Below are 25,438 nucleotides of genomic sequence, written 5' to 3'. Positions count from 1 at the left end.
AGTGCAAGATAAATTACAGCATTATTCTCATGTTATGAAATTAGAATAGTTAGAATGAAAATAAAAAACAGCAAACCAATTGCAAACTTGCTGTCTGCTGTGGATATTCTGCATTGAGAGCTTGTATCTTACATGGTGTACAGCTTGTTGCCAAGGATAAAGCAGATCCACCACTAGAGCTTTGGCAAGTGTGTGCAGAATCTACATTCCAGTCTGAGTTAATTCCTGAGATACCAGTCACCTCTCTTGAGCACATAGATTTCAATACAGTAAATAGACACCAGCTAACTCCTGACCCAAAACTGCAATCTTGCAAATATTTTTTAACCTGGACTTCCCACTATCGACTCTTTCCAAAGCTGTTCTCATACTCCTTTCTCAATTGAGCCATGTGCTTTTTTTCAAAGGTACTGTTATCAATTTATACAAATATAGTGATAACCTTGTAGATCTGCAAACCAGCACCTGGCAGATTAGATTAGTGATGGGTCAGAGTAGTATTAGCATAAACAGTACAATGAAGCTACTAAACCAGAACTGTCACTTAAGTATGAGTGCCCGCTCCACAGTAAGGGACTGTCCGCATGTTCTGTTTTTTTTTCTTAAGTTTTGACTGTGTTTTAAACTGCACTGTGTCAACGACAAAATGCATGCATTTTGCTTCCCCAGCAAAGTCTGAGAAACATCTGCACATTGCTTTTTTTTTTAGGCAGCGTTTTGTTTGACAGATATTTGTTAAAATCTGTGACAAAAAAAGCAGTAACATGTTAATTTTTTTTTTTTTTTTTTTTTTTGCGGATTGGTCACGTTTTGTCACTCATTCAAATCAATGAGGTGTCAAAACACAAGCAAAATGTTAGCTGTGCGTTTGCACTGCGCTTCTGTTGCGTTTTGGATGCATTTTTGTCAACGAAAACGCATGTCACCCACATCTCTCCCTCTGTCTTTCTCCAAGCGCTTCATACTCACTGGCGACGCGGCTGTCACATTGCTCCAACAGCATCTCATTCTTCTTCCCGTCCGGCTCAATAGCCTCATTACAGATTCACTGCACCTGCTCATTAGGCTCCTACATATTCATTGCTTCCCCCAACTGTGATTGGTTGCCGTCAGATGCGCCCCCACGCTGAGGGACCGCTGTCTGACTGCAACCAATCACAGCCGCTGGTGGGCAGGTCTATATCGTACAGGAGAATAAATAATTTAAAAAAAAAAAGTCATGCGATTTCCCCCCCCCCCAATTTTGATACCCATCAAAGAGGGCTGGTATTCTTTGGCTGGGGAGACCTATTTTATTGGGAGCCCCCCAGCCTAAAAATATCAGCCAGGAGCCGCCCAGAATTGCCGCATCTATTAATGTGACAGCCCCGGGACTTTACCTGGCTCATCCTGATTGCAGAGAACTAGCTTACATTTAACATATATTTTTTTGGGCTCAAAGACAAATGAAAATTAGGTAACTTATTAAATTTAACAAAACTCACTTCAGTTGGTGATCAGTTTCAAGACTGGCAATCCCTCCTCCCATATTATTATTAAAAATGTATTTTCATTCTTTTAGGAAGATGATGAACAGGAACATTTTCATGACTTGCCTGACGATGATGACCCGACCAACAAGGATGAATCTAATACCTGTAATGTCTCTGCAAATCTTGCATCTAGTTCATGGATACATCAGGAATCTCTCCAAGGTAAATTCAACTTGTCTTACTCCATTGTCAATCGTAATATAATTGTAGGGGACCTGCTTAAGAAAAGGAGACTTACTATACAGTGCTGGCCAAAAGTATTGGCACCCCTGCAATTCTGTCAGATAATACTCAGTTTATTCTTGAAAATGATTGCAATCACAAATTCTTTGGTATTATCTTCATTTAATTTGTCTTCAATGGAAAAAAATAAAAAAAAATTGTCATAAAGCCAAATTGGATATAATTCCACACCGAACATAAAAAGGGGGTGGGTGGACAAAAGTATTGGCGCTGTTTGAAAAATCATGTGATGCTTCTCTAATTTGTATAATTAACAGCACCTGTAACTTACCTGTGGCACCTAACAACAGGTGTTGGCAATAACTAAATCACACTTGCAGCCAGTTTACATGGATTAAAGTTGACTCAACCTTTGTCCTGTGTCCTTATGTGTACCACATTGAGCATGGAGAAAAGAAAGACGACCAAAGAACTGTCTGAGGACTTGAGCATCCAAATTGCTCATGCTTCCTCACAATTTCAAGGCTACAAGTCCATCTCTAAAGACCTGAAAGTTCCTGTCTCTACGGTGCGCAGTGTTATCAAGAGGTTTAAAGCCTATGGCACTGTGGCTAACCTCCCTAGATGTATGTGGAAGGAAAAGAAAAATTGACGAGAGATTTCAAAACAAGATTGTGCGGATGGTGGATAAAGAACCTCGACTAACATCCAAACAAGTTCAAGCTGCCCTGCAGTCTGAGGGTACAACAGTGTCAACCCGTACTATCCATCGGTGTCTGAATGAAAAGGGACTGTATGGTAGGATACCCAGGAAGACCCCACTTCTTACCCCGAGACATAAAAAAGCCAGGCTGGAGTTTGCCAAAACTTACCTGAGAAAGCCTAAAATGTTTTGAAAGAATGTTCTCTGGTCAGATGAGACAAACGTAGAGCTTTTTGAGAAAAGCCATCAACCTAGTTTACAGGAAAAAAAGAGGCATTCAAAGAAAAGAACACGGTCCCTACAGTCAAACATGGCGGAGGTTCCCTGATGTTTTGGGGTTGCTTTGCTGCCTCTGGCACTGGACTGCATGACCGTGTGCATGGTATTATGAAGTCTGAAGACTACCAACAAATTTTGCAGCATAATGTAGGGCCCAGTGTGAGAAAGCTGGGTCTTCCTCAGAGGTCATGCGTCTTCCAGCAGGACAATGACCCAAAACACACTTCAGAAAGCACTAGAAAATGGTTTGATAGAAAGCACTGGAGACTACTAAAGTGGCATGCAATGAGTCCAGACCTGAATCCCATAGAACACCTGTGGATAGATCTCAAAATGGCAGTTTGGAGAAGGCACCCTTCAAATATCAGGGACCTGGAGCAGTTTGCCAAAGAAGAATGGTCTAAAATTCCAGCAGAGCATTGTAAGAAACTCATTGATGGTTACCGGAAGCAGTTGTTCGCAGTTATTTTGGCTACAGGTTATGCAACCAAGTATTAGGCTAAAGGTGCCAATACTTTTGTCTGGCCCATTTTTGGAGTTTTGTGTGAAATGATCACTGATTTGATTTTTGTTTCATTCTCTTGTGTTTTTTCATTGCAAGCAAAATAAATGAAGTTAATAATACCAAAGAATTTGTGATTGCAATCATTTTCAAGAAGAAACTGAGTATTATCTGACAGAATTAGAGCTTTAAAACAGCAGGGAGTTACAGTCCATACAAAGTCTGCTGGCCGGCATTTTAATTTGAAATTCAATTGATCCTATACTGACCGTGTCTTCTGCAGCAGTGTATCTACCACATAATCCTGTTCTACAAATTGCTGTACAACCGGGATGATCCATGCAGTGCATATGTCATGTCGCACAGACATGTTGCCCAGCTGTAATGCCGCCACTAGGTTTCCACCCCCGCGCATGGCCTTGACTAACGCCAGGTTAAGTGGAGCCAGTCATTTATCAAACTCTGCCACCAAAGTACCGAGAGAAGAGCAGCTAAATATACCAGATGGCATATTAACTTCTACAATGGATTTGGAAAGGGAGGATGAGGTTATGGAAGAAGAACAATAGCTGCCACCTATGGGGAAGCAGCTCACTGTGGTGGGAGAAGTGGGTATGCCACAGCTGATGACTAATCTGTGGTTTTTGTCAAATAACCTGCAGGGTATTGCAGAACAAAACAACAATCATTTTCAGCGTCCGCCATCTTTTACTCTCTGCCTTCCTAAACAATCAGCTGTTTAATATCATCAACCTCTCCACAACATTTGGAGACTCATCCCGTGCCTGCCTTGATAAAAAGCAGTTTAATACAATGAATTGCCTCCTCCCCATAGGGCTTTCAAACAGCAGGGAGTAACGGTCCATACAACCCAGCCTGTGGGACACTTTTTGGAGTGGAAAACTGTGAAGACAAACATTACACTATTGTCCACTAATGAAGAATGTTGTGTAAAGATGACAGCTTTTTGGTAGTCCTAAATTATTGGTGAAACCTCATTGACAACTTTGAGTGGGACACCCAACTACTCGGCTCATGACTCATGAGGTGTTGATCACAGGAGGAGGGAGAAGTAATAGACGTGGTTGATTTGGTGGCCGGTTGTTTAGTAGGCATGGTAGTCCGCATTTTAATGCAGTCAGAATACCACACTAGTGCATGTTGTTTGCGCATGTATTGGTTCATGCATGTAGTAACATTTATTGAAGTTTTGACTTTACGTAGTCGTTTTTCACAATGTCTGCAGATAAGGAAGGTAATATTGAGGTGGATGACAGCCAGGTGTAGGGCTAGGGCTCCCATAACCATGACACTGCAGACAAGAACCAACTTGGACAATCACCTTGGAGCCTCGAGATACAAAAACCTTTCAGTCACACAGCAGAGTAGTATAGTAGCACCAATTGCCCCCGCCCCATGGGGCTTTAAAACACCAGGGAGTTATGGTTCACCAAACACACAGGCTGTGGGTTGTTGTTATTATTTATTTATTTTCAAATCAAGACATGCATTAGTGTGCCTGTGGCAGGCCTGAACACTGGCAGCCAGTAACCTCTCCACAACATTTCTACACCCATTTTCTAGTTTCTAGTAACACCTGACTGTCCCTCACTCACCCCCACTGTAGCGGGTACACAAGAGGATTTTCTGCGGTTGGAGACCTGTGTCACAATCCTTTCCCCAGTGACACAGGAGGAGGAAGAAGTGTCAGACTATGTTGATTTGGCGGCCGGTGGCTGGGTAGACCCAATAATCTGCATTTTAGCGCAGTGAAATTGCTACAGTAATGCATGTTGATTACTCATGTGCCTGTTCATGCTTGTAGTAGTCAAATTATTACAATTTCTGCCTCTACTTAGTCATTGGTTACAATGCTAGCAGATAACTCAAGTTGGGTCATCTTTTGTGGTCTCAAAAAAGGCCCAGGCTAGGTAAACCTTCCTGCGATCTGCAAACCCGCAACCCCTGCTGGCTACAGCCACAGTTGGGATTGAGGATCCAGTCCTTCTCATGGTTGCATCACTATATGTTTGCGCGGTAATTGCCACTGTAACATCCTCAGCTTCCTCCTCCTCATAATCTCCTGAGCTACTCAGCTGTGTGCCTCTGAGTTCACACCAAGTGGGATCTCTAACTTTGTCGTCATGCTCTATGTTGTCCCCCTCCTTTTCCTGACCTGACCTCACTGCACAGTACACAGGCGCCTAAGGTATTGGAGTCTCATCACCTTCATCCCCAGGGCTGAATGTCAGTTGATGAGGGTCGGAATCCTGCTGTGACCCTACTTCGTCTGGGCCAGGATCCAACTCACAAAGATTTTGGGAATCGGTGCAGATGCTTTCCTCCTTAAGAGTTTGAGAATCTTTGGAGTGGACCTTTGATGCCCCTAGGATAGAATGTGTGAACAGCTCTGCAGACTCGGCCATGTGTGGTTCCCCAGAATCAGTTTGCCTGTTGGAGATTTGTGACACTGGCGCAAACAAGTGTAATTGAGGTGGCACCTCTGAGGAATGAACTGTGTGCGATGTGGAGGTGGATTAAGAGCAGAGGGTTGTTTGATACAGAGCTTGAATCCCACTCTACCACCTGATGTTCATGAGCCTCATTTCAAAGTTGAATCGATGTACGGCTGGCAAGTAACGTAAGTTGTTCTCATTTCTCTTGATGGGCTGAGCTGGTGTTTGCTCACTAGACCTTTCACTAACAGAACTTCCCACACGTATACCTCAACATGCCGCCTGTTATCCCTTCCACGACCATCTTGTCTCGATATACCACTCATGGTATATATACCCTTTCAAACAGATGTTTCTCAACCCTACGCCCTCACCTGTCAGACAAGTGACTCAAAAGATACATTTTGGATTTCCTGCCTCAGTTGCCAATATTGTGAAGGCATGAAAAAGTTCCACCACCTACAATAGTATTTCACTGACTAATTTTGAACACGTACTGAAAAGTTAGAACACTGTTTAACTTTGTTCAATGGCACTTTTTCAGCACTCCCCACTAACAAAACCTATAAATTGATTTCAGTGATGTAATTTACAGCAGACCCAGAAACGTGGCAATAAACACTTTTTAGATACTGCACAAAAATCTTTATTAGGACCGCCAATAATACATGGTTATACCCAGAGCGCTGGTTTTTTTTTGTAATTTTCAAATTTCAAATGCTGCACTGACCCTTTTTTTTTTTTTTTTTTTTATAGACCACCAATAATATGTGGCTAACGTGGCTGTAACCAGAGTGATTTTTTTTTTTAATTTATCTAAAAGCAATTACAAATGCCAACATGCACTGTGTACACTGACATACCAATATTGTTTTTTTTTTTTTTTACAGCAGCAATAATATGTGGCTTTAACCAGAGCGGTGTTTTTTTTATATTCATGTAAAGGCAATTCCAATTGTCAACATGCACTGTGTACAATGGCCTACCAATTTTTTTTAACAGCAACAGTAATAGGTGGCTCTAATCAGAGCGGTGTTTTTAAGTGTTCTAAAGGCAATTACAATTGCTGATATGCAGTGTGTAGAGACTGCAATAACAATTCCTATTAATGTGTTGGCCTCAGCCTGTGTAATTGGAGCAGGCACCAAGGCCTATTTGGAAGCCTCACTGTCTAGCAACTGTTTTTCATGCACTACAAGTACCTGCAATCCCTATTTCTGATTTCATTTGTGGCACATCCTTCCCTACAGTGCATGTCCGTATTCTATCGCTGGCCTATGTAGCTAAACTGCCTAGCATTAAACGCCTAATCTCACTGTCTTCAAGGCGCAGCAGCTTCCCTATTGACCACCATTCACGAAATGATGCCGAGGCAAAATGGCTGCTACTTATATCCACACTGACATGTGACTTAGCAAGCCAATCACGGAAGCCCTTCTATCTCCACCTTGATGTTTCCTGCTCCGTGATTGGCTGCAGGAACATTGGCAAATAAAGTTGAGAAAAAACACAGCCAAGAGCCTTGTTTCGCTGCAGATTCCCCTCCTGCACTGATTTTACACATTCCCACATCAAACAGCACCACAATCTATACAAAACAAGAAAATGCTAGTGAAAAAACATTTATGGAAATGCAGCCAGTGTTCGGGGCTGTTAAACGAGCATTACCAAGTTTTGGTGGATGGACTTGTGTTTTCCAAGTCTGAACAAACACACCCAGGCTCATACCGAGCCTGAGATTGGCGAGCCTTTATCGAACAGGTTCCCTCATCTCTACAAGCGATCAGACGATCGCACGTTGAAGCCTCCCAAGAAGACTAATAAATACAGTGAAAATGTTAAAAAGTAAACAAAATTAAACAGCAAAGTTTAAATCACCCCTCGTTTCCACTCATTGAAAATAAAGATCAAAGAAAAAAATACATGTGGTATCGCCACGTCCAGAAAAAGTCTGGTCTATCAAACTATATAAATAACCCGATCAGTAAACACCATAAACAGAAAAACACTGAAAACTCAAATTGCAGGTTTTTTTGGATCGTGGCAATATTTAAAAGACAAATGCTATAAAAAAATCAAAAGGTTGTATCTGTCTTAAAATGGTATCAATAAAAATGTTGTCCCACCCTGCAAAATATAATCCTTCACACAGCTCCATCGACCGAAAAATGAAAATGTTCTGGGTCTTGGAAAGTGACGACACAATCAAAATTAGTTTTTTAATTTTTTTTTTTAATTTCTGAAATGTTCTTTTCTTTGTCGCTCCATTGGGAGACCCAGACAATTGGGTGTATAGCTACTGCCTCCGGAGGCCACACAAAGTATTACACTTTAAAAAGTGTAACCCCTCCCCTCTGCCTATACACCCTCTCGTGCATCACGGGCCCATCAGTTTTATGCTTTGTGTTGAAGGAGGCACACATGCACTCAAGCTCCACATTTTAGTCAGCAGCAGCTGCTGATTATATCGGATGGTAGAAAAGAGGGCCCCAGGGCCCCCGGCATGCTCCCTTCTCACCCCACTAAGTCGGCGGTGCTGTTAAGGTTGAGGTACCCATTGCGGGTACAAAGGCTGGAGCCACATGCCGTTTTTCCTTCCCCATCCCTTAGAGGCTCTGGGAGAAGTGGGATCCTAACCGGTCATCCAGGCACTGGGACCGGGCTCCCTCCGCAGCCCCTGTGGGATTCTGACGGACAGGAGACTTTGTATCATCAGGGACAGGGCCCTGCATCTAAAGGTACTCTGTGTCCCCTTGGGGACGGTGCATGGAGCACTTGGTCTCAGAGTTTTTGTGTCACGATCGGGACTACCGCGCCGACCGCGCCAGCTTGCCGGCTGCGGTATTAAATTTAGTCCCCAGCTTTTGCGGCCTAGTGCATTAAACTCCCGCCCCCCGGCCTGCCAGTCAAGGGTAAGGGTGGGATGGTCGGCCTGACGCCGACTGTATCAGACGCTGCAGCGGCTGCTGTCTGTGTCACGATCGGGACTACCGCGCCGACCGCGCCTGCTTGCCGGCCGCGGTATTAAATTTAGTCCCCGGCTTTTGCGGCCTAGTGCATTAAACTCCCGCCCCCGGGCCTGCCAGTCAGGGGTAAGGGCGGGATGGTCGGCCTGACGCCGACTGTGAGGGCTGGAGCATACTTTAGTGTCCTCCTCCCCCCTCACTCATCACTCTGGGGCACCAGATTCCCGCACTTTTTTGATCACGCCCACGGCTCCCTCCTCCCCTTAGAACGCCGGCAGCCATGTTTTAATCACATTCTGCCGGTGGAGGACTTTTGGCTGCAACTCTGGGAGGCCCAGGCAGGGGATCGGCTGGACACACACCGCTCTGGGCGGTCGGTAACACGGTGCTGGTCCCCCTAGGGTGCCGAACTGTATATATATATATATATATATAATCATATTTGTATACATTTTCTAGGTCCGGCCGCAGTGTTTAGCCTTTGGCTATATACCCTCAGTGATTGCTCTCCTAGGAGAGAACAGCATGTCGGTCACAGGGTTATTTTGCAACCTGTACCTCTTGTGCGGCTATGCTACCTGCAGGTTCCACCTACCCTCACTGTGAGCAATGCTCGGGCCCTGTGGCACTCGCTCAGCCGGAGCCTAGGGCACTGGTGGGACCCTCGGCCCAGGTAGAACCGCCGGCTTCCCCTGTCCAGGCGGCAGGGACAGAGTTTGCAGTTTTAGCTGAGAAACTCTCTGAGTCACTTTCACAATCCATGGCTCAGTCTATGGACAAATGGTCTGCTAAGATACTAGAAGCCTTACAGTCCAGACCGGCCCTTACACAGGCCCAGGGCACTGCGGGGTCATCGTCCCCAGGTCCCTCTCGGTCTGCGCCGCAGCATGCTCCTGGGGTGGGCCCTAGGTATCACGTGGAGGACTCCGGCACGGACCACAGTCCCAGACCGGCTAAGCAGGCTCGCTGGGAATTTTCCCCGACTTCATCACGCTGTTCGGGATCTCAGCTTGAGGACTCTCTGGAGGATGAGGCAGAGGTAGCAGCCCAGGGCTCTGACCCTGACGTTGCTCTCAATCTCGATACACCTGATGGGGACGCCATAGTAAATGACCTTATAGCGTCAATCAACCAGGTGCTAGATCTATCTCCCCCGCCTCTACCTGTGGAGGAGTCGGCTTCACAGCAGGAGAAACACCAGTTTAGGTTTCCCAAACGTACACAGAGTGCTTTTTTTGATCACTCTAACTTCAGAGATGCTGTCCAGAAGCACAGAGCTTTTCCGGACAAGCGCTTTTCTAAGCGCCTTAATGACACACGTTACCCCTTCCCCTCTGACGTTGTCAAGGGTTGGGCTCAATGTCCCAAGGTGGATCCTCCAGTCTCTAGACTGGCGGTTAGATCCGTAGTAGCAGTGGCTGACGGTTCAGCGCTCAAGGATGCCACTGACAAACAGAGCTCCTAATGAAATCCATCTTTGAAGCCACAGGCGCGTCTTTCGCCCCGGCCTTTGCAGCCGTGTGGGCACTCCAAGCTATCTCAGCTTGTTTGTCTGAGATTAATGCGGTCACACGTAACTCTGCTCCGCAAGTACCGTCTTTGACTTCTCAGGCGTCGGTTTTTTCGTCCTACGCCATGAACGCCGTCCTGGACTCTGCTAGCCATACAGCGGTAGCATCCGCCAATTCGGTGGCAGTCCGCAGAGCCATGTGGCTGCGCGAATGGAAGGCAGACTCTGCTTCCAAGAAGTTCTTGACCGGTTTGCCTTTTTCGGGCGACCGATTGTTTGGCGAGCAATTGGATGAAATTATTAAGCAATCTAAGGGAAAGGACTCGTCCTTACCCCAATCCAAGCCAAAAAGACCTCAGCAACGAAAAATTCAGGCGAGGTTTCGGTCCTTTCGGCCCTCAGCCAGATCCCAATCATTCTCGTCCAACAGGCCACAGAAGAGCCAGAGGAACTCTTCTGCATGGCGGTCTAAGTCACGTCCTCCAAAGACCGCCGGAGGCACCGTCTCCAAGGCGGCCTCCTCATGACTTTCAGCCTCCACAAACCGCATCCTCAGTCGGTGGCAGGCTCTCCCGCTTTGGCGACGCCTGGTGGCCACATGTCCAAGACCGATGGGTGAGAGACATTCTGTCTCACGGTTACAGGATAGAGTTCTGCTCTCGTCCTCCGACTCGTTTCTTCAGAACATCTCCGCCCCCCGAGCGAGCCGATGCACGTGCTCAGGCGGTGGACACTCTGAAGACAGAAGGAGTTGTGATCCCCGTTCCCCTTCAGGAACGGGGTCGCGGTTTTTACTCCAACCTGTTCGTGGTGCCAAAAAAGGACGGATCATTCCGTCCCGTTTTTGGACCTCAAATTGCTCAACAGACATGTGAGAACCAGACGGTTTCGCATGGAATCCCTCCGCTCTGTCATCGCCTCGATGTCACAACGAGACTTCCTAGCATCAATCGACAACAGGGAGGCCTATCTCCATGTGCCGATCGCACCAGAGCATCAACGCTTCCTGCGTTTCACCATTGGGGACGAACACCCTCAGTTTGTGGCACTGCTTTTCGGCCTGGCGACAGCCCCACGGGTCTTCACCAAGGTCATGGCATCCGTTGTGGCAGTCCTGCACTCTCAGGGCCACTCGGTGATCCCTTACTTAGACGATCTCCTGGTCAAGACACCCTCTCGGGTGGCATGTCAACACAGCCTGGCCGTTGCTCTGGAGACTCTCCAGAGGTTCGGGTGGATCATCAATTTCCCAAAGTCAAAATTGACTCCGGCCCAATCACTGACTTACCTCGGGATGGAGTTTCATACTCTCCCAGCGATAGTCAAGCTTCCGCTGGACAAACAGCGTTCGCTGCAGACAGGGGTGCACTCTCTCATTCGGGCCCAGTCACACCCCTTGAGGCGTCTCATGCACTTCCTAGGGAAGATGGTGGCAGTTCCCTTTGCGCAGTTTCATCTGCGTCCACTTCAATGGCACATTCTCCGCAAATGGGACAGGAGGTCGACGCCCCTAGACAGGAACGTCTCTCTTTCTCTGGCAGCTAAAACCTCTCTTCAGTGGTGGCTTCTTCCCACTTCTCTGTCGAAAGGAAAAATCCGTCCGGTTACCATCCTGGGCGGTGGTCACGACGGACGCGAGTCTGTCAGGGTGGGGAGCGGTCTTCCTCCACCAATTGGGCTCAGAGAACCTGGACTACGACAGAGTCCTCCCTTCAGGTCAATGGTCTGGAGATGAGGGCAGTGTATCTAGCCCTAAAGGCGTTCCAGAAGTGGCTGGAGGGCAGGCAGATCCGAATACAGTCGGACAACGCCACGGCGGTCGCGTACATCAACCACCATCACAGAGCGCTGGCGGGGGACGCATTAGTTCAGGACTGGTCGCAGTTTCGACTGCCTTATGTATTCCTCCTCTGGCACTGCGGCCCAGAGTGTTACGCAAGATCAGGTCCGTCTGCCGCCGCGCCATCCTCGTCGCTCCGGACTGGCCGAGCAGGTCGTGGTACCCGGCTCTGTGGCACCTCACGGTGGGTCAACCGTGGGCACTCCCAGACCGACCAGACTTGCTGTCTCAAGGGCCACTTTTTCCATCTGAATTCTGCGGCCCTCAACCTGACTGTGTGGCCATTGAGTCCTGGCTCTTAGCGTCCTCGGGGTTATCTCTATCACACCTTTCGCAGAAGGTGGCTTTCCTAGTTGCAGTCACATCACTTCGGAGAGTGTCTGAGCTAGCAGCACTGTCATACAAAGCCCCCTTCCTGGTGTTTCACCAGGATAAGGTGGTTCTGCGTCCGGTCCCGGAATTTCTACCTAAGGTGGTATCCCCTTTTCATCTCAATCAGGATATCTCCTTACCTTCTTTTGGCCCTCATCCAGTTCACCAATGTGAAAAGGATTTGCACTTGTTAGATCTCGTGAGAGCACTCCGGCTCTACATTTCGCGCACGGCGCCCCTGCGCCGTTCTGATGCGCTCTTTGTCCTTGTCGCTGGCCAGCGTAAGGGGTCGCAGGCTTCCAAGTCAACCTTGGCTCGGTGGATCAAGGAACTGATTCGTGAAGCTTACCATTCTTCTGGTCTTCCGATTCCTTTAGGGCTGAAAGCCTATTCTACCAGAGCCGTAGGTGCATCCTGGGCATTGCGGCACCAGGCTACGGCTCAGCAGGTGCGTCAGGCGGCTACCTGCTCGAGTCTGCACATTTTCTCGAAACACTATCAGGTGCATGCCTATGCTGCGGCAGATGCCAGCCTAGGTAGGCGAGTCCTTCAGGCGGCGGTTGCCCACCTGTAAGAGGGGGCCGTTTTTCGGCTCTTTTTATCGAGGTATTCTTTTACCCACCCAGGGACTGCTTTTGGACATCCCAATTGTCTGGGTCTCCCAATGGAGCGACAAAGAAGAAGGGAATTTTGTTTACCGTAAATTCCTTTTCTTCTAGCTCCTATTGGGAGACCCAGCACCCGCCCCTGTTCCCTTCGGGTTGTTGTTCTTTTGTGTACACATGTTGTGCATGTTGAATTGTTCTTTTGGTTCATGGTTTCAGTTCTCCGAACATCCTTCGGATTGAATTTACCTTAGACCAATTTATAAGTTTCCTCCTTCCTGCTTTGGCACCAAAACTGATGGGCCCGTGATGCACGGGAGGGTGTATAGGCAGAGGGGAGGGGTTACACTTTTTAAAGTGTAATACTTTGTGTGGCCTCCGGAGGCAGTAGCTATACACCCAATTGTCTGGGTCTCCCAATAGGAGCTAGAAGAAAAGGAATTTACAGTAAGTAAACAAAATTCCCTTCTTTTTTTTTTACTCCCAAAATAATAAGAAACTGGACTAGTTTGGTATCCCGTCACCATACTGATGAGGAGAATCCTACTGCTACCTCATTTGTTTTTTTGCTACAGCATGTACTGTAGAAAACAGCTCCCAAACAACAACAGGATTGGGGTTTTTTTTTTTTGTTTTTTTTTTCTTTCTGCATTTTCACTTCATTTGGAATTTTTGTCCCCTCTTTTCCAGTGCACTATATGGTAAAATAAATGGTGTCATTCCAAAGTACAACTTGTCCCGCAATCAACAAGCTATGGCTGTTGAAAGAAGAGAAAAAAAACAAAAATGATAAAACGGAGATGCGCTGGAAAGAGTTAACACAGCAAATTTGTGTTCCCACTGCAGTCAGCCGCAGTGCATGCTCACTATGGAATATGGGAATCTGTCAGAAAATATCAATTGTGACAGGATTGAACAGTCAAAAATAATTATTTTATATATATATATATATATATATATATATATATATATATATATATATATATGTGTGTATATGTATATGTATATGTATGTGTATATATATATGTATATGTATGTGTGTATATGTATGTGTGTATATGTATATATATTATATATATATATATATATATATATATATATATATATATATATATATATATATATATATATATATATATATATATATATATATATATATATATATATATATATATTATTGAAGTTGTATTTTTAGGGTCTGATCATTCACAATTTTTTTTTATTTTTTTGCACTTCCAGAAAGCAGGAAATGATACATTAATGTATAATGCCAGTAGCAAATGTGATCCATCCAAGATCTGTATATTGGGTGGAGAAGCGTTTTGTATTTATTTGGTGTACAGGTTGAATTTCAGGTAGAATGCTTATTAAGGCAGTGATCATTTGTTACACTGATTACTTAATTGATTCTTGGTGAGTTAGGCCTAAGCCACACGGCGAGAAAAACGGTGCGAGTGGAGTGTGATAAAACATCGCATTCCCCTCGGACCAATTCTAGCCTGTGTGTCAGCACACATGAGCGATTATTTTCTCAGCCCTAATCGGACTGAGAAAACAATCGCAGCATGCTGCGATTTGTAATGTGAGACTCTTTCTCTCGCACCCATTCAAGTGAATGGGGCGAGAGAAAAATCGCACTGCACTCGCAGTACACCGCCGGTGTATAGGGCGAGAATGGCAACAGCCAGCTACGGAGGAGAGAGGAAGATAAATCCCTCCCTCCCCTCCTTAGTGCCGGCCCGCTCCCCGCAGCTGAGGTCTGCTCGCACGAACGGACCTCAGTTGCAAGGACACACGCATGACACTCGGCTCTGCTGTACTGCCAGCACGAGCCGAGTGTCATGCAAGTGGATTGCAGTAATCCCCGTGTGGCCCCAGCCTTACAGTCATAGGGATGTGTGACTATATAGATCCTCATACCGGTTTCATTCAAATTCAGGCAATAGGACAAAGCTTTTTTATGATCATAGAAACAAATTAAAGTGCATCTTACTCAACTTACGTAAGGCCTCATTCACATGTCCGTATTTGGTCAGTATTTTCCGTCAGTGTTTTTATGCCAAATCCAAGAGTAGAAATTACAGAGAGAGAGTATAATTGAAAGACTGACACCAGTTCTGTATTATGGAGACACTTCTGGTTTTGGCAAATGCTGATGAAATACAGATCAGAAATACTGATGTGTGAATGAGGCCCAAAAGAGTTTTATGGTGCTGTTTGGTGTCTTTAGATAATTAAGTAGTTAGTGAATTAATGAGGGTGTTTTTCTTCATGATTTTCTTTCTTTTGCAAGATGCTGCTGGAATTTAATGCATAAAGTCCTTTGCTACTCTGTGTATGCAGTAGAGACCATTATATTGAGATATTTCTGAGTTAGTATCATAAGACTGAATATGATTTTCTTGTTAATTTTATTAAGGGCTCATTCAGACGACTGTTCCGTTTGTCCTGGTCAGTTCCAGTTTTTTTTGTGGACCTACTGACAAGACCATATTTTCAATTTCTCTTGTGTAGGGTCAGATGGCACACGGAAGCACTTACGTGCGCCATTAGTTCCTACAAAAACCACATTGAATGTCATATGTCCGTTATTATTAAACGTGTCCTTTTCTGTTCCGTAATTGCGGACCGTGACACAATACAAGTCAATGGGTCTTGTAAGGCATTAAAAGGTGCAAAATTACAAAATGCAGGTTAATGGGACATTATCTATGTCTCTTCATCTATGACGAGCGCCAACATCATGAGGTTAGCTAAGTTCGTTACCTGCGGTGATGAGCTCTGCTGAACTTCCATGCTGAAGTTCCATGCTCCGCCGCATCACATAAAGTATCGCAGGCTGTGACTAGCGGTGACGTCGCTCAGTTGATGTGCGGGCACAGCACGCGTCCTCCACCGGTGAATGGAAATCACCTGAGTGACATATCCCCGCTGACCGCGCGGGTCACTTCACTTCCATCTTGAATCTCATAGCAGGCGGTCATGTTCTATGGCTCTCGCTGTGAGATTTAGATGTAGCAGTGCTGGAAGCGTCGTGGGACCTCATGTGGATTAGGTCGAACCTGGAGGGGTATTTGGGGTGTTAATAAAGTGGTGAAAGAGGGTGGCTTTTTTGTCTTTTATTTCAAATAAAGTATTTCTTAGGTGTTTGTGTTTTATTTTTACTTTCACTTACAGATTAGTGATGAGGGGGTGTCTCATAGACTCCTGCAATGACTAATCTAGGATGTAGTGGGCTGCTATTAACTCCTTATTACTCCGATTGCCACCGCACCAGGGCAGTCAGGAAGAGCCAGGTAAAGTCCCAGTACTCTAATCTAATGGATGCGGCAATTCCAGGTGGCGGCTGGCTGATATTTTTAGGCTGGGGGGTTTCCCAATAACGTGGGTCTCCCCAACCTAAGGATACCAGCCCCCAGCTGTGAGGCTTTATCTTGGCTGGGTATCAAAATTGTGAGGGAACACATGCTGTCTTTTTTTTTTTTTTTTTTTTTTTTTAACTGTACAATATAGACCCGCCCACCGGAGGCTGTGATTGGTTGCAGTCAGACAGCTGTCACTCAGAATGGGGGCGCATCTGACTGCAACCAATCACAGACGCCGGTGGGACAGGAAAGCAGTGAATATGTATGATCCTAATGAGCGGCCGGCTTGGGAAGATGAAAGAGCTGCTGCGGGAGCAGTGTGAGCCGCCCCGGTAATCGGTGAGTATGTAGCGCTTGCTCCTACCCCTTTGCACCGGATTCTATTCCCCATAAACTTTATCTGGGGACGAGCATCTGGCTAGATACCATGGACTGCATGTAACTCTCCTTCCGGGTTTTTTTTTTAAGTCCGCAAAAAAACAGAAGTCACACTGATGGCACACCGAATGTGAACTCAACGGATGCGTTTGTCACATGGATGCATCCGTGGAAAAACTCAACCGTTTTTTGCAGACCACAAAAATGGAATGGTCGTGTGAATGTAGCCTTAAAATACTTTTTCGCATTTCACTTGGAAATAATGGGTTTATGTTTACGCGGTATATATTTGTTTTATTTGTACCATTTTATTTGAAAACTTTAATAAATTGCTCGATATAAAAAGCTCATTTTGTAACTTTGCAAGTTCTTCCTTTTTTTATTTAAAGGTTTACAAAACTCAAACCAGTACGATCCAAATAATAGAAATCCTTTATTCTGTGGAGCTGATAACACAAGTGTTTGGGAGCTTAAAAAGGTAAAATCAATCTAAATGTGTGTTTTTGTTTTGTTTTGTTTTGTTTTGTTTTTTTCTATAAAATCTCAAGTAGAGTATTCTTATTAGCTGCGTTCTGCCGAGTAACGTCGGTGTGAATCAGCATGCACAACTCATTCCATTGACCACAAAACTGGTCCGTCGTCACTGCACTTGTAAGAGTATAGACTGACATGCTGACATCCGTGGCTCTTCTTTGATTAGCCAGCCTGGTGCAACAGCACACCATGCATCACGTCACAATGATGACGTTCAGGCTGATTTATACTCACAGCAAAAAAGGGCAACCAGTCCAGATAGCCCAGGCCAACAGATCTAATGCACAAACAGGATGCAGACAAGCCTCTCAACATGATGGACACTTCACAGGTGCAAGGTAAATTGCACACTAGTGGCGCGCATAGGGCACTGTTCACACTTGTATGCGCATGGTGTCCAGCCAGCAACCTATTACCACGCCCTTACTATTAGATTAGGCGGGTTACTCGGACACTACTCACTGCAGCACGCAAGGGACAGAAATTCCACTATGCACGGCCGTATTAAGAGGCCCGGCTGCACCCCGCATAGTCAAAGTGCAAAAAATACATATAAAATATATGTGAGGTATTAGTTTGTAAATTGGCCAATGTACGGAAGCCCACAATCCTCATCACGGATCCTCAGCTTCAGGCTGATTTACCAAAAGTGCCCCAGACATCTGATGGTAAGAGGTTGTACTCCTCCTGTGCAGCTGCCACAGACCACAGTCGTTGCCAATAGAATGGGTTGTGCAAATCAATTCACACCAACTCTACTAATGAGTGATTTGCCATTTTGTTTTTTTTTTTTATTTGTTTTTGTTAGGGGGGATGATATCAGATGTTGGTTATAGTCATACTTTCTCCATTTAAAATAGTGACTCTTCTGTTATATAATGCAAAGTGTATATTACTGTCTTAAATAATTGTCTTCTATACACTACTCACAAAAAGTTAGGGATATTTTGGCTTTCAGGTGAAATCTATGTAAAACATAAGAATGTTCATGCTACAGTGGTATTTTATCATGAAAGTAGGGCATTTCAGTAGACGTATGCAATGGTGACATAAAAGCCAACTGTGGTGGGTATACCCCTGTGACGGGGTATGCAACAGAGTAGGCAGGGACACCAGGCCGATGAACAGTCCAAGTTTTATTGAGGCAGGGAGCATAGAACATTCAATATCAATATTGTTCTTTAGAGTCCACAATGAGTCCTCAAAGTTCCGTGGGCGCCACACGGCAATCCGACGCTAGAGAACACATAGAAGTAATCCTTGGAAGAAGTCAATGGATCTAACAGACAAGGGTGTCCCATTCCCTAACCCAATCCCACGTGGCAGCCGATCTCCAAAGTCTAATAGTCCATACACGGGCACCAGGACCTGGCCGCAGCAACAGATCCTAGCCCTTCACCCAACAAAGCATCAACTAACTAACAAAACATGTGGCTGATTCTTCCACCTCTCCTTAGATCTGCCCCCTGGATGGGCAGAAGTGCTCACACCCCCACCCCTTTTAACATTTGCTACTTGTAGCTTCTAGTATAAAGAAGGTTTCAGAATACAGTCTCCATGTTGTCTAGCATCAATTATAGCTAGACAGCATCGTCTCATGCTGTTCACAAGTGGATTTATTGTCTGCTGAGGCATAGCATCCCACTCTTCTTAAAGGGCAGCCCTCAGGTCATTGAGTTTCTAGGGTACAGTGTTATGAGCCTCTACACGGCCACTCAGCTGATCCCATAGGCTTTCTATGGGATTCAGGACTGGAGAAAGACCACTGCATTTTTGGTATCCAGTCTCCAGCAGCGGCTCCATAATGATGTGGTCTCAACGAGCTTGAGGATTGTCATCCATGAATTAGGCCTGTGTTGTTCATGCAGAGGCAAAGTGACTTTATTAATGTTGTTATTCAAATAGTAGGGGCTTGTCACTGAACCTTTCACAAAGTGTAGGGCAGTTCAGTATTGACTAGACACTCCTGCCCACACCATCACCAAAGGCTTGTCTGGTGACAAGTGTCTGATGCATAGCGCTTACTTTGATGTCTCCAGCTTCATTAGTGGCCATCATTTCTGCTCAACGTGAATTTACTTTCATCATTGAACAGCATTTAGGCCCACTGGTCCCTTGTCCAGCGTAGATGCTCCCTGGCCCATGCAAGACAATGACACCTGTGCCTGATGGTGTGGTCAGGACCCTTGCAGGTAGTTTTTCACACAGACCACCCTGATGGTAAACGCTTGGGTGCCTCTCACCTCCCTTAAATGTGCCTGGAGTTGTGTGTCATTCATCGTCCAGTTCTGAAGAGAATTTCACAATGAAGCGGTCATGCGTGTGGGATGTGGCCAAAGGACGTCCACTTCTATTATTTCATGTGACTCTTCCAGGCTCTCTGTATCTCTGTTGCAACTTGCTGATGACACTGTGACACTGAGCTCAGTGGCCATTTCTGTCTAAGAACATCTTGCTTAAAGCCTCACTATGGCGAGCTACTGTTGATCAATTGTTAGGTGGTGTTGTTGTCATGATGTCAAAATGTGAACAGCATGATGAGGAGGACTGTTTGAATACCAAGTCTAGTTGAACCCTCAACTTTAATGGGTTAATTTATGGATCAAACATCTGAATTTTGAATTTTACCATTAAACTCCTTGTTAAACAGCAAGTTGTGCAGAAAGCACTGAAACATTGAACAGTTGGACATGTGCATTCAAAGATTTAGAACAGCTAACATTACGTTCACCTGAAAAGGATAGAGGACAGTTTAGGATAATCCTGAAATTTCACACGAAAACTGTATATCCTTAAATTTTTATTTCAAATCTGTTTTATTATTAAGTTTATAAATCAAGCATACATCTTGAACATTTATAAAGATTATAAAACATAAACAGTGATCTCTCAGTTTCGGAATGACAAAAATAACATCACATTGTAGATTTCATTGGAACTCTATAAGCTATCCTTATGCTAACACTCCATGACAAACCATACACTAGAAATCAGAGTTCCAGCTAAACATGTCTTCCTGATAATTGACAAGACCACTCTCCGCATAAAACAATCCCCTTTTAAGTTCTTGAATAAACATTTAAGAAAAAGTAGAAAACTAGAAAAAAAAAAGAACAGATATAAGCTTAGAAAAGAAGGAATCAAATAGAGTGAAGAAAGTAGGGTAAAGAGGGGGTGGGGGAAAAAAGTGTGTGGGGAGAGGGGAAGACTAGGTATGTCACCATTTCTCATCCCAAATAACCTGCCAGACTCACCGTGAACTCAGGAGACTCCATGAACGTAATCCACGGTCCCCACACTGTGATAAATTTTTCCGTGAGCCCATTAAGTTCAGCTGTGAGTTCCTCCATTCTCTGGAGGTTTGCCATCTCCTCTACCCAGTCAGCTAACGTGGGGCATCTAGTCTGTTTCCAGTATCTGCGAATAATTATACGGGCTGCTGCTAAACAAAATCGCAGCAGGTCCCTCTTTTGTGACTTGAATGAACCTGGGAGGATAGAGAGGAGGGCCACCTGGGGAGATCTCTCCACCTCACCCCCACTCATCTTTTTATACAGAGAAAACACTGAGTCCCAGAATGGTTGCAATTTAGCACAGCTCCACCATATATGTAACATGGACCCTTTTTCTGTACCACATCTCCAGCACATGTCGGACACTGAGGGAAAAATAGCATGCAATTTGGTCGGGTATTGGTACCACCTTGTGAGAATTTTATAGTTTTTCTCTTGGGCGGCACAAGCCAGAGAAAGTTTGTGGGTCCACAGAAACGCCCTGCTCCATCTGTCCTCCGAAATGTCCTCTCCCAGTTCCTCTCCCCATCTATAGACAAATTTGGGTTTGTCCGACATGTCTCTCTGGTTCAGCATTTTATAAATAAGAGAGAATGACATGCCCAGGTGACGAACCCTGCAAGAACAATTTCTCAAATGGAGTAGGGGGGTCCTCAACTTCCTCTCCCTGTCCTGGTTGGATAGAAACGATTTCAGCTGCATATATTCTATCCAGGAAACCTCTCTCCCTGTGGCCCGTAGAGATGCATAAGGGGGCAGGGTATTTCCCTGGAGCACATGAAAAAAACGAGTTTCCTCCACCCGAGCATATCCCAGAAATTTATTGGAATGAAGCCCCGGAGGGAACTCCTGGTTGTCAAAGAGGGGGGTAAGTGGACCCCTCCCCTGTGAGAGAGAACCCCTCTTAACCTCACCGTCCCACGTCCCCATCACTGTCCAAATAAACTCCATTCCCTTCTCTATCTGTGACCTACTCTCCTTTCCCATCCATGAGAGGAAGTGCAAAGGGACTCCCAATCCGTCCTGTTCGATCGCGACCCATTGTTTCGAGTTCCTATGGAAGTGCCAATTCATTATCCTCGTTAGAATAGTTGCCCTGTAGTATAACTGGAAATTTGGGAGCCCTGCCCCTCCATTATTTTTGTGTCTGGTAAGAGTTTTTATGCTTGTCCGAGGTCTCCCATTCCCCCAAACGAACCTTGACAAAGCCGTCCGAATTTTGGAAAAGTAACTCCCCGGCAGCTGAATAGGTACCGTTTGGAACAAGAAAAGAAACCTAGGAAGAACATCCATTTTAATAGCGTTGATACGCCCAAACCACGATAGTCTTTTTTTGTCGTACTTCTTTAAATCCCTAATTGTCCTCTCTAACAGGGGTAGAAAATTATGATGAATAATTTTTGTTGGATCCCGAGGTACAACTACCCCCAGATATGTTATAGCTGACGGTTGCCACTTAAAGGGAAAATTTTGGGTTGTACGGGCTAGATCTTCCGCCGACAGGGTCACATTCATAGCCTCTGATTTAGAGAAGTTCACTTTAAAATTACTTAAGTTACCAAACTCCTCGAACTCTTTGAGCAAAGACGGGAAGGATATGTGTGGCTGGGAAATAAACATGAGAAGGTCGTCAGCAAATAAAGCTAACTTGCGATTCCCTCCCCCGGCCTCTATCCCATGGATACTAGCATTATTTCTTATGGCGACCGCGAGATGCTCCATGACAATGACGTAGAGCAGAGGTGACAATGGACATCCTTGCCTTGTTCCATTGTGGACCTGAAACGATGACGACAGAAACCCATCTGTCCTAACTTTTGCTGAGGGTCTCGAATAAAGGGACACAATCCTATCTAAAAAATTTTTGCCCAAACCCACCTGCTTTAGAGCGGCCATCATGAAATTCCAACTGACCCGGTCAAAGGCCTTCTCCGCATCCACTGAGAGTAAACACATGGGAAGAGAATGAGCCCTCGACCGGGTCATCAGGAGGAACAGTTTATTGGTATTGTCACGCGCCTCCCGACCTTGTACGAACCCCACTTGATCTGTGTGTATTATCCCGGGCAAGGAAGGAGCAAGTCTGTTGGCTAAGGCTTTGGAAAAAAGTTTTAGGTCTAGATTGATCATTGAAATGGGTCTGTAATTTGTAACTAACATGTGATCCTTCCCCGGTTTGGGGATAACACTTATATGGGCTTCGAGAGATTGCGCCACCCATTGGGAATTTTCTGAGATGGAATTAAATACTTTAATCAAGAACGGGGATAGCTGAGTTTGGAATATTTTATAAAATTTAGGGGTGAACCCATCTGGACCCGGACTTTTGCCTGAGGGAGATTCTTTAATGATAGATGCCACTTCTGCTTCTGTAAAGTCCGTCTCTAAATTTTCAACCTCAGCGCTGGGTATAACCGGTAGGGCCGTTCTGGATACGTAGTCGTTTATTTTATTTTCTAATGCGTCATGTGGCATGTCTCCAAATTTGCCCTTTATGTTATATAGGTCTCTATAATACTTTTGGAACTGTTCCGCGATGAGAGTTGGGTTCTGAGTCGAAGAGCCGTCTGCTTGTTTAATCATGGGAATGTGGCTGGGGTCTCCCCTAGGGTGTAGAATCCTAGCTAGTGGTCTACCACATTTATCTGCATACTCATAGAGGAATCTTTTTATTCTAGTCCTATGTCGCTCATACTGTCGGTCGAGAATAGATTTAAGCTCCTCTCTATTTTTGACTAGCTCCGCCAGTGTCAAAGGTGATAATGTCTTCTTATGGGCCCTTTCCAGATCTGAAATATTCTGAAGTAGGGACAAAATGGTTTGGGCTCTCTCTCTCTTAAGCCTAGCCCCATGTTTGATCAAAACCCCTCTCAACACACATTTAAGTGCCTCCCACTGCACGGGAAGGGCTGTGGGGTCTTCTGAGTGTATTTCTAAAAATTCATCAATCGTGTTCTGTAGATCCTTCATGCACCCCTGATCCCCAAGCAGACTATCGTTCAGCCGCCAAGACCACGGCCTCCCTGCCCCATCTGCGATAGTAAGGCTCAGGAATATAGGAGCGTGGTCAGACCAGGATATACTGCCTATAGAGGCCTGTATCTGCCAAGTCAGAGCCTTTTGGCTCACAAGAAACAGGTCTATGCGGCTGTACGAGGAGTGAGCCGGGGAGAAGTATGTGTAGTCACGCTCCACTGGGTGTAACGTTCTCCACACATCTACCAATCGAAGCTCTTGTATTGAGCGTTTAACTTTTGTTAGCTTTCTGAGAGAGAGAAAATTGTGTCCCGAAGTTGTATCTACCTTAGGGTCCAAAGTGAAGTTTAAATCGCCACCCACGATCACAGTCCCTTCTGCGAATTCATCCAATGATGACAGGAGAGAGGAGCAGGACGTCGCCGGATCTGTTTGGTAAATACCAATTGACAATGGTAAAGATAGATGAATTAACATTAATTTTCAGAAAAATGAATCTTCCCTCAGTGTCCACTCTCGTGTCCAGAACCGTGTGCACCAGGGCTTTATGGATGCCTATAGACACCCCTTTTGATTTTGACTCTGGGTTGGTGCTATGGACCCATTTGGTGTAATATCTGTCTTTAAAGTTAGGGAGGTGACCAGTTTTGAAATGTGTTTCCTGAATCAATAATATATGGACTCGTTTCTTATGCATGTCAAAGAATACCTGAGACCGTTTTTGCGGGACATTGAGGCCCCTCACATTCAATGAGCCAAAGGTAATCTGCGTCATTCTGAGGAGGAGGAACGGTGAGGAACCGGGAAGTAGGGTCAGAGGATGGGGATGGGAAGTGAGGTGTGGGTGGAGAGAATAGAAAAGGTTAGGAGAGGGGGAGAGAAAAAAAAAAAAAAGAGGGGGGGGGTAGAAGGATTAAGTATATGAAGGAAACTACAAACAAAGAGAGAGTACCGTAGGCAAAAAGGTCAAAGCACCTCTTGCCTGTAGGGTCGTAACGTGACCCTTATACTTGGTCAAATAAACTAGAGGTAAATGCAGAAAAATAAGAATCTCTATACCAGGGATGTTAATCCTACGCCACTACCCTGTGGCGTGTTATCCCAATCAGGGAGGGAACTTTCCACAAAGGAGCCCCCTGCCCTGGACTAAAAAACAACTTTTAACTACCGTATTTTTCGCTTTATAAGACGCACTTTTTTTACCCCAAAATTGTGGGGAAAATAGGGGTGCGTCTTACAAAGTGAATGTAACTTACCGGGCAGTGATGCAGCGGTGGAGTGAGTCACAGGAGGCTGGTGCTGGTGCTGCCGCTGGAGCGGAGGCGGCCGCCATGGATCCCGCGGCAATCGGCTGCGGTGGCGGCCGCCATGGATCCCCCGGCAATCGGTGGCGGTGGCGGTGGCGGCCGCCATGGATCCCCCGGCAATCGCTGCGGTGGCGGCCGCCATGGATCCCGCGGCAATCGGCTGCGGTGGCGGCCGCCATGGATCCCCCGGCAATCGGCTGCGGTGGCGGTGGCGGCCGCCATGGATCCCCCGGCAATCGCTGCGGTGGCGGCCGCCATAGCCGAAATCTTTATCTGCGCCTGCGCTGCCTCCAACGCGACTTCCGGAAAATGGCGGAGGTGACGCAGGCGCAGATGGAGATCTCAGAGAAGCGAGATCTCCATCTGCGCATGCGCTGCCTTCCGTAGCCATTTTCCTGAAGTCAATCGTGTCGGAGGCTACGCAGGCGCAGATAGAGATCGCGATCTGCGCATGCGCGGGCTCCATTTTAGATCTCCGCAGCAGACGGAGACTATCATAAGAAAGAGGAGAGAGAGAAGAACGATTCTCCCTCTCCTCGCTAGGGCTGGATGCTGATTGGTGGAGACAACTTCTGCAGAGCTGCCTCCACCAATCAGTGATCTGAGCCTGACAAAGTGTTGTCAGTTGAACGAAGGG

General features: G+C 45.7%; 1 protein-coding gene across 2 annotated transcripts in view; it reads left to right on the top strand.

Annotated features, from left to right (window-relative positions):
* CEBPZ (CCAAT enhancer binding protein zeta) overlaps nt 1-25,438 on the top strand; it is a 165,362-nt gene that overhangs the window by 37,013 nt on the left and 102,911 nt on the right. For both annotated transcript variants that reach the window (XM_075339701.1, XM_075339702.1), the window contains exons 5-6: nt 1,562-1,694; nt 17,081-17,169. In XM_075339701.1, the coding sequence (XP_075195816.1) occupies nt 1,562-1,694; nt 17,081-17,169 (222 nt within the window). The remainder of the gene's footprint in view (nt 1-1,561; nt 1,695-17,080; nt 17,170-25,438) is intronic.

The sequence above is a fragment of the Anomaloglossus baeobatrachus genome, chromosome 3 (assembly GCF_048569485.1).
Source record: "Anomaloglossus baeobatrachus isolate aAnoBae1 chromosome 3, aAnoBae1.hap1, whole genome shotgun sequence".
Classification (NCBI taxonomy): Eukaryota; Metazoa; Chordata; class Amphibia; order Anura; family Aromobatidae; genus Anomaloglossus; species Anomaloglossus baeobatrachus.
Note: the sequence above shows the minus strand (reverse complement) of the source record. Positions and strands in the feature narration are given on the sequence as shown.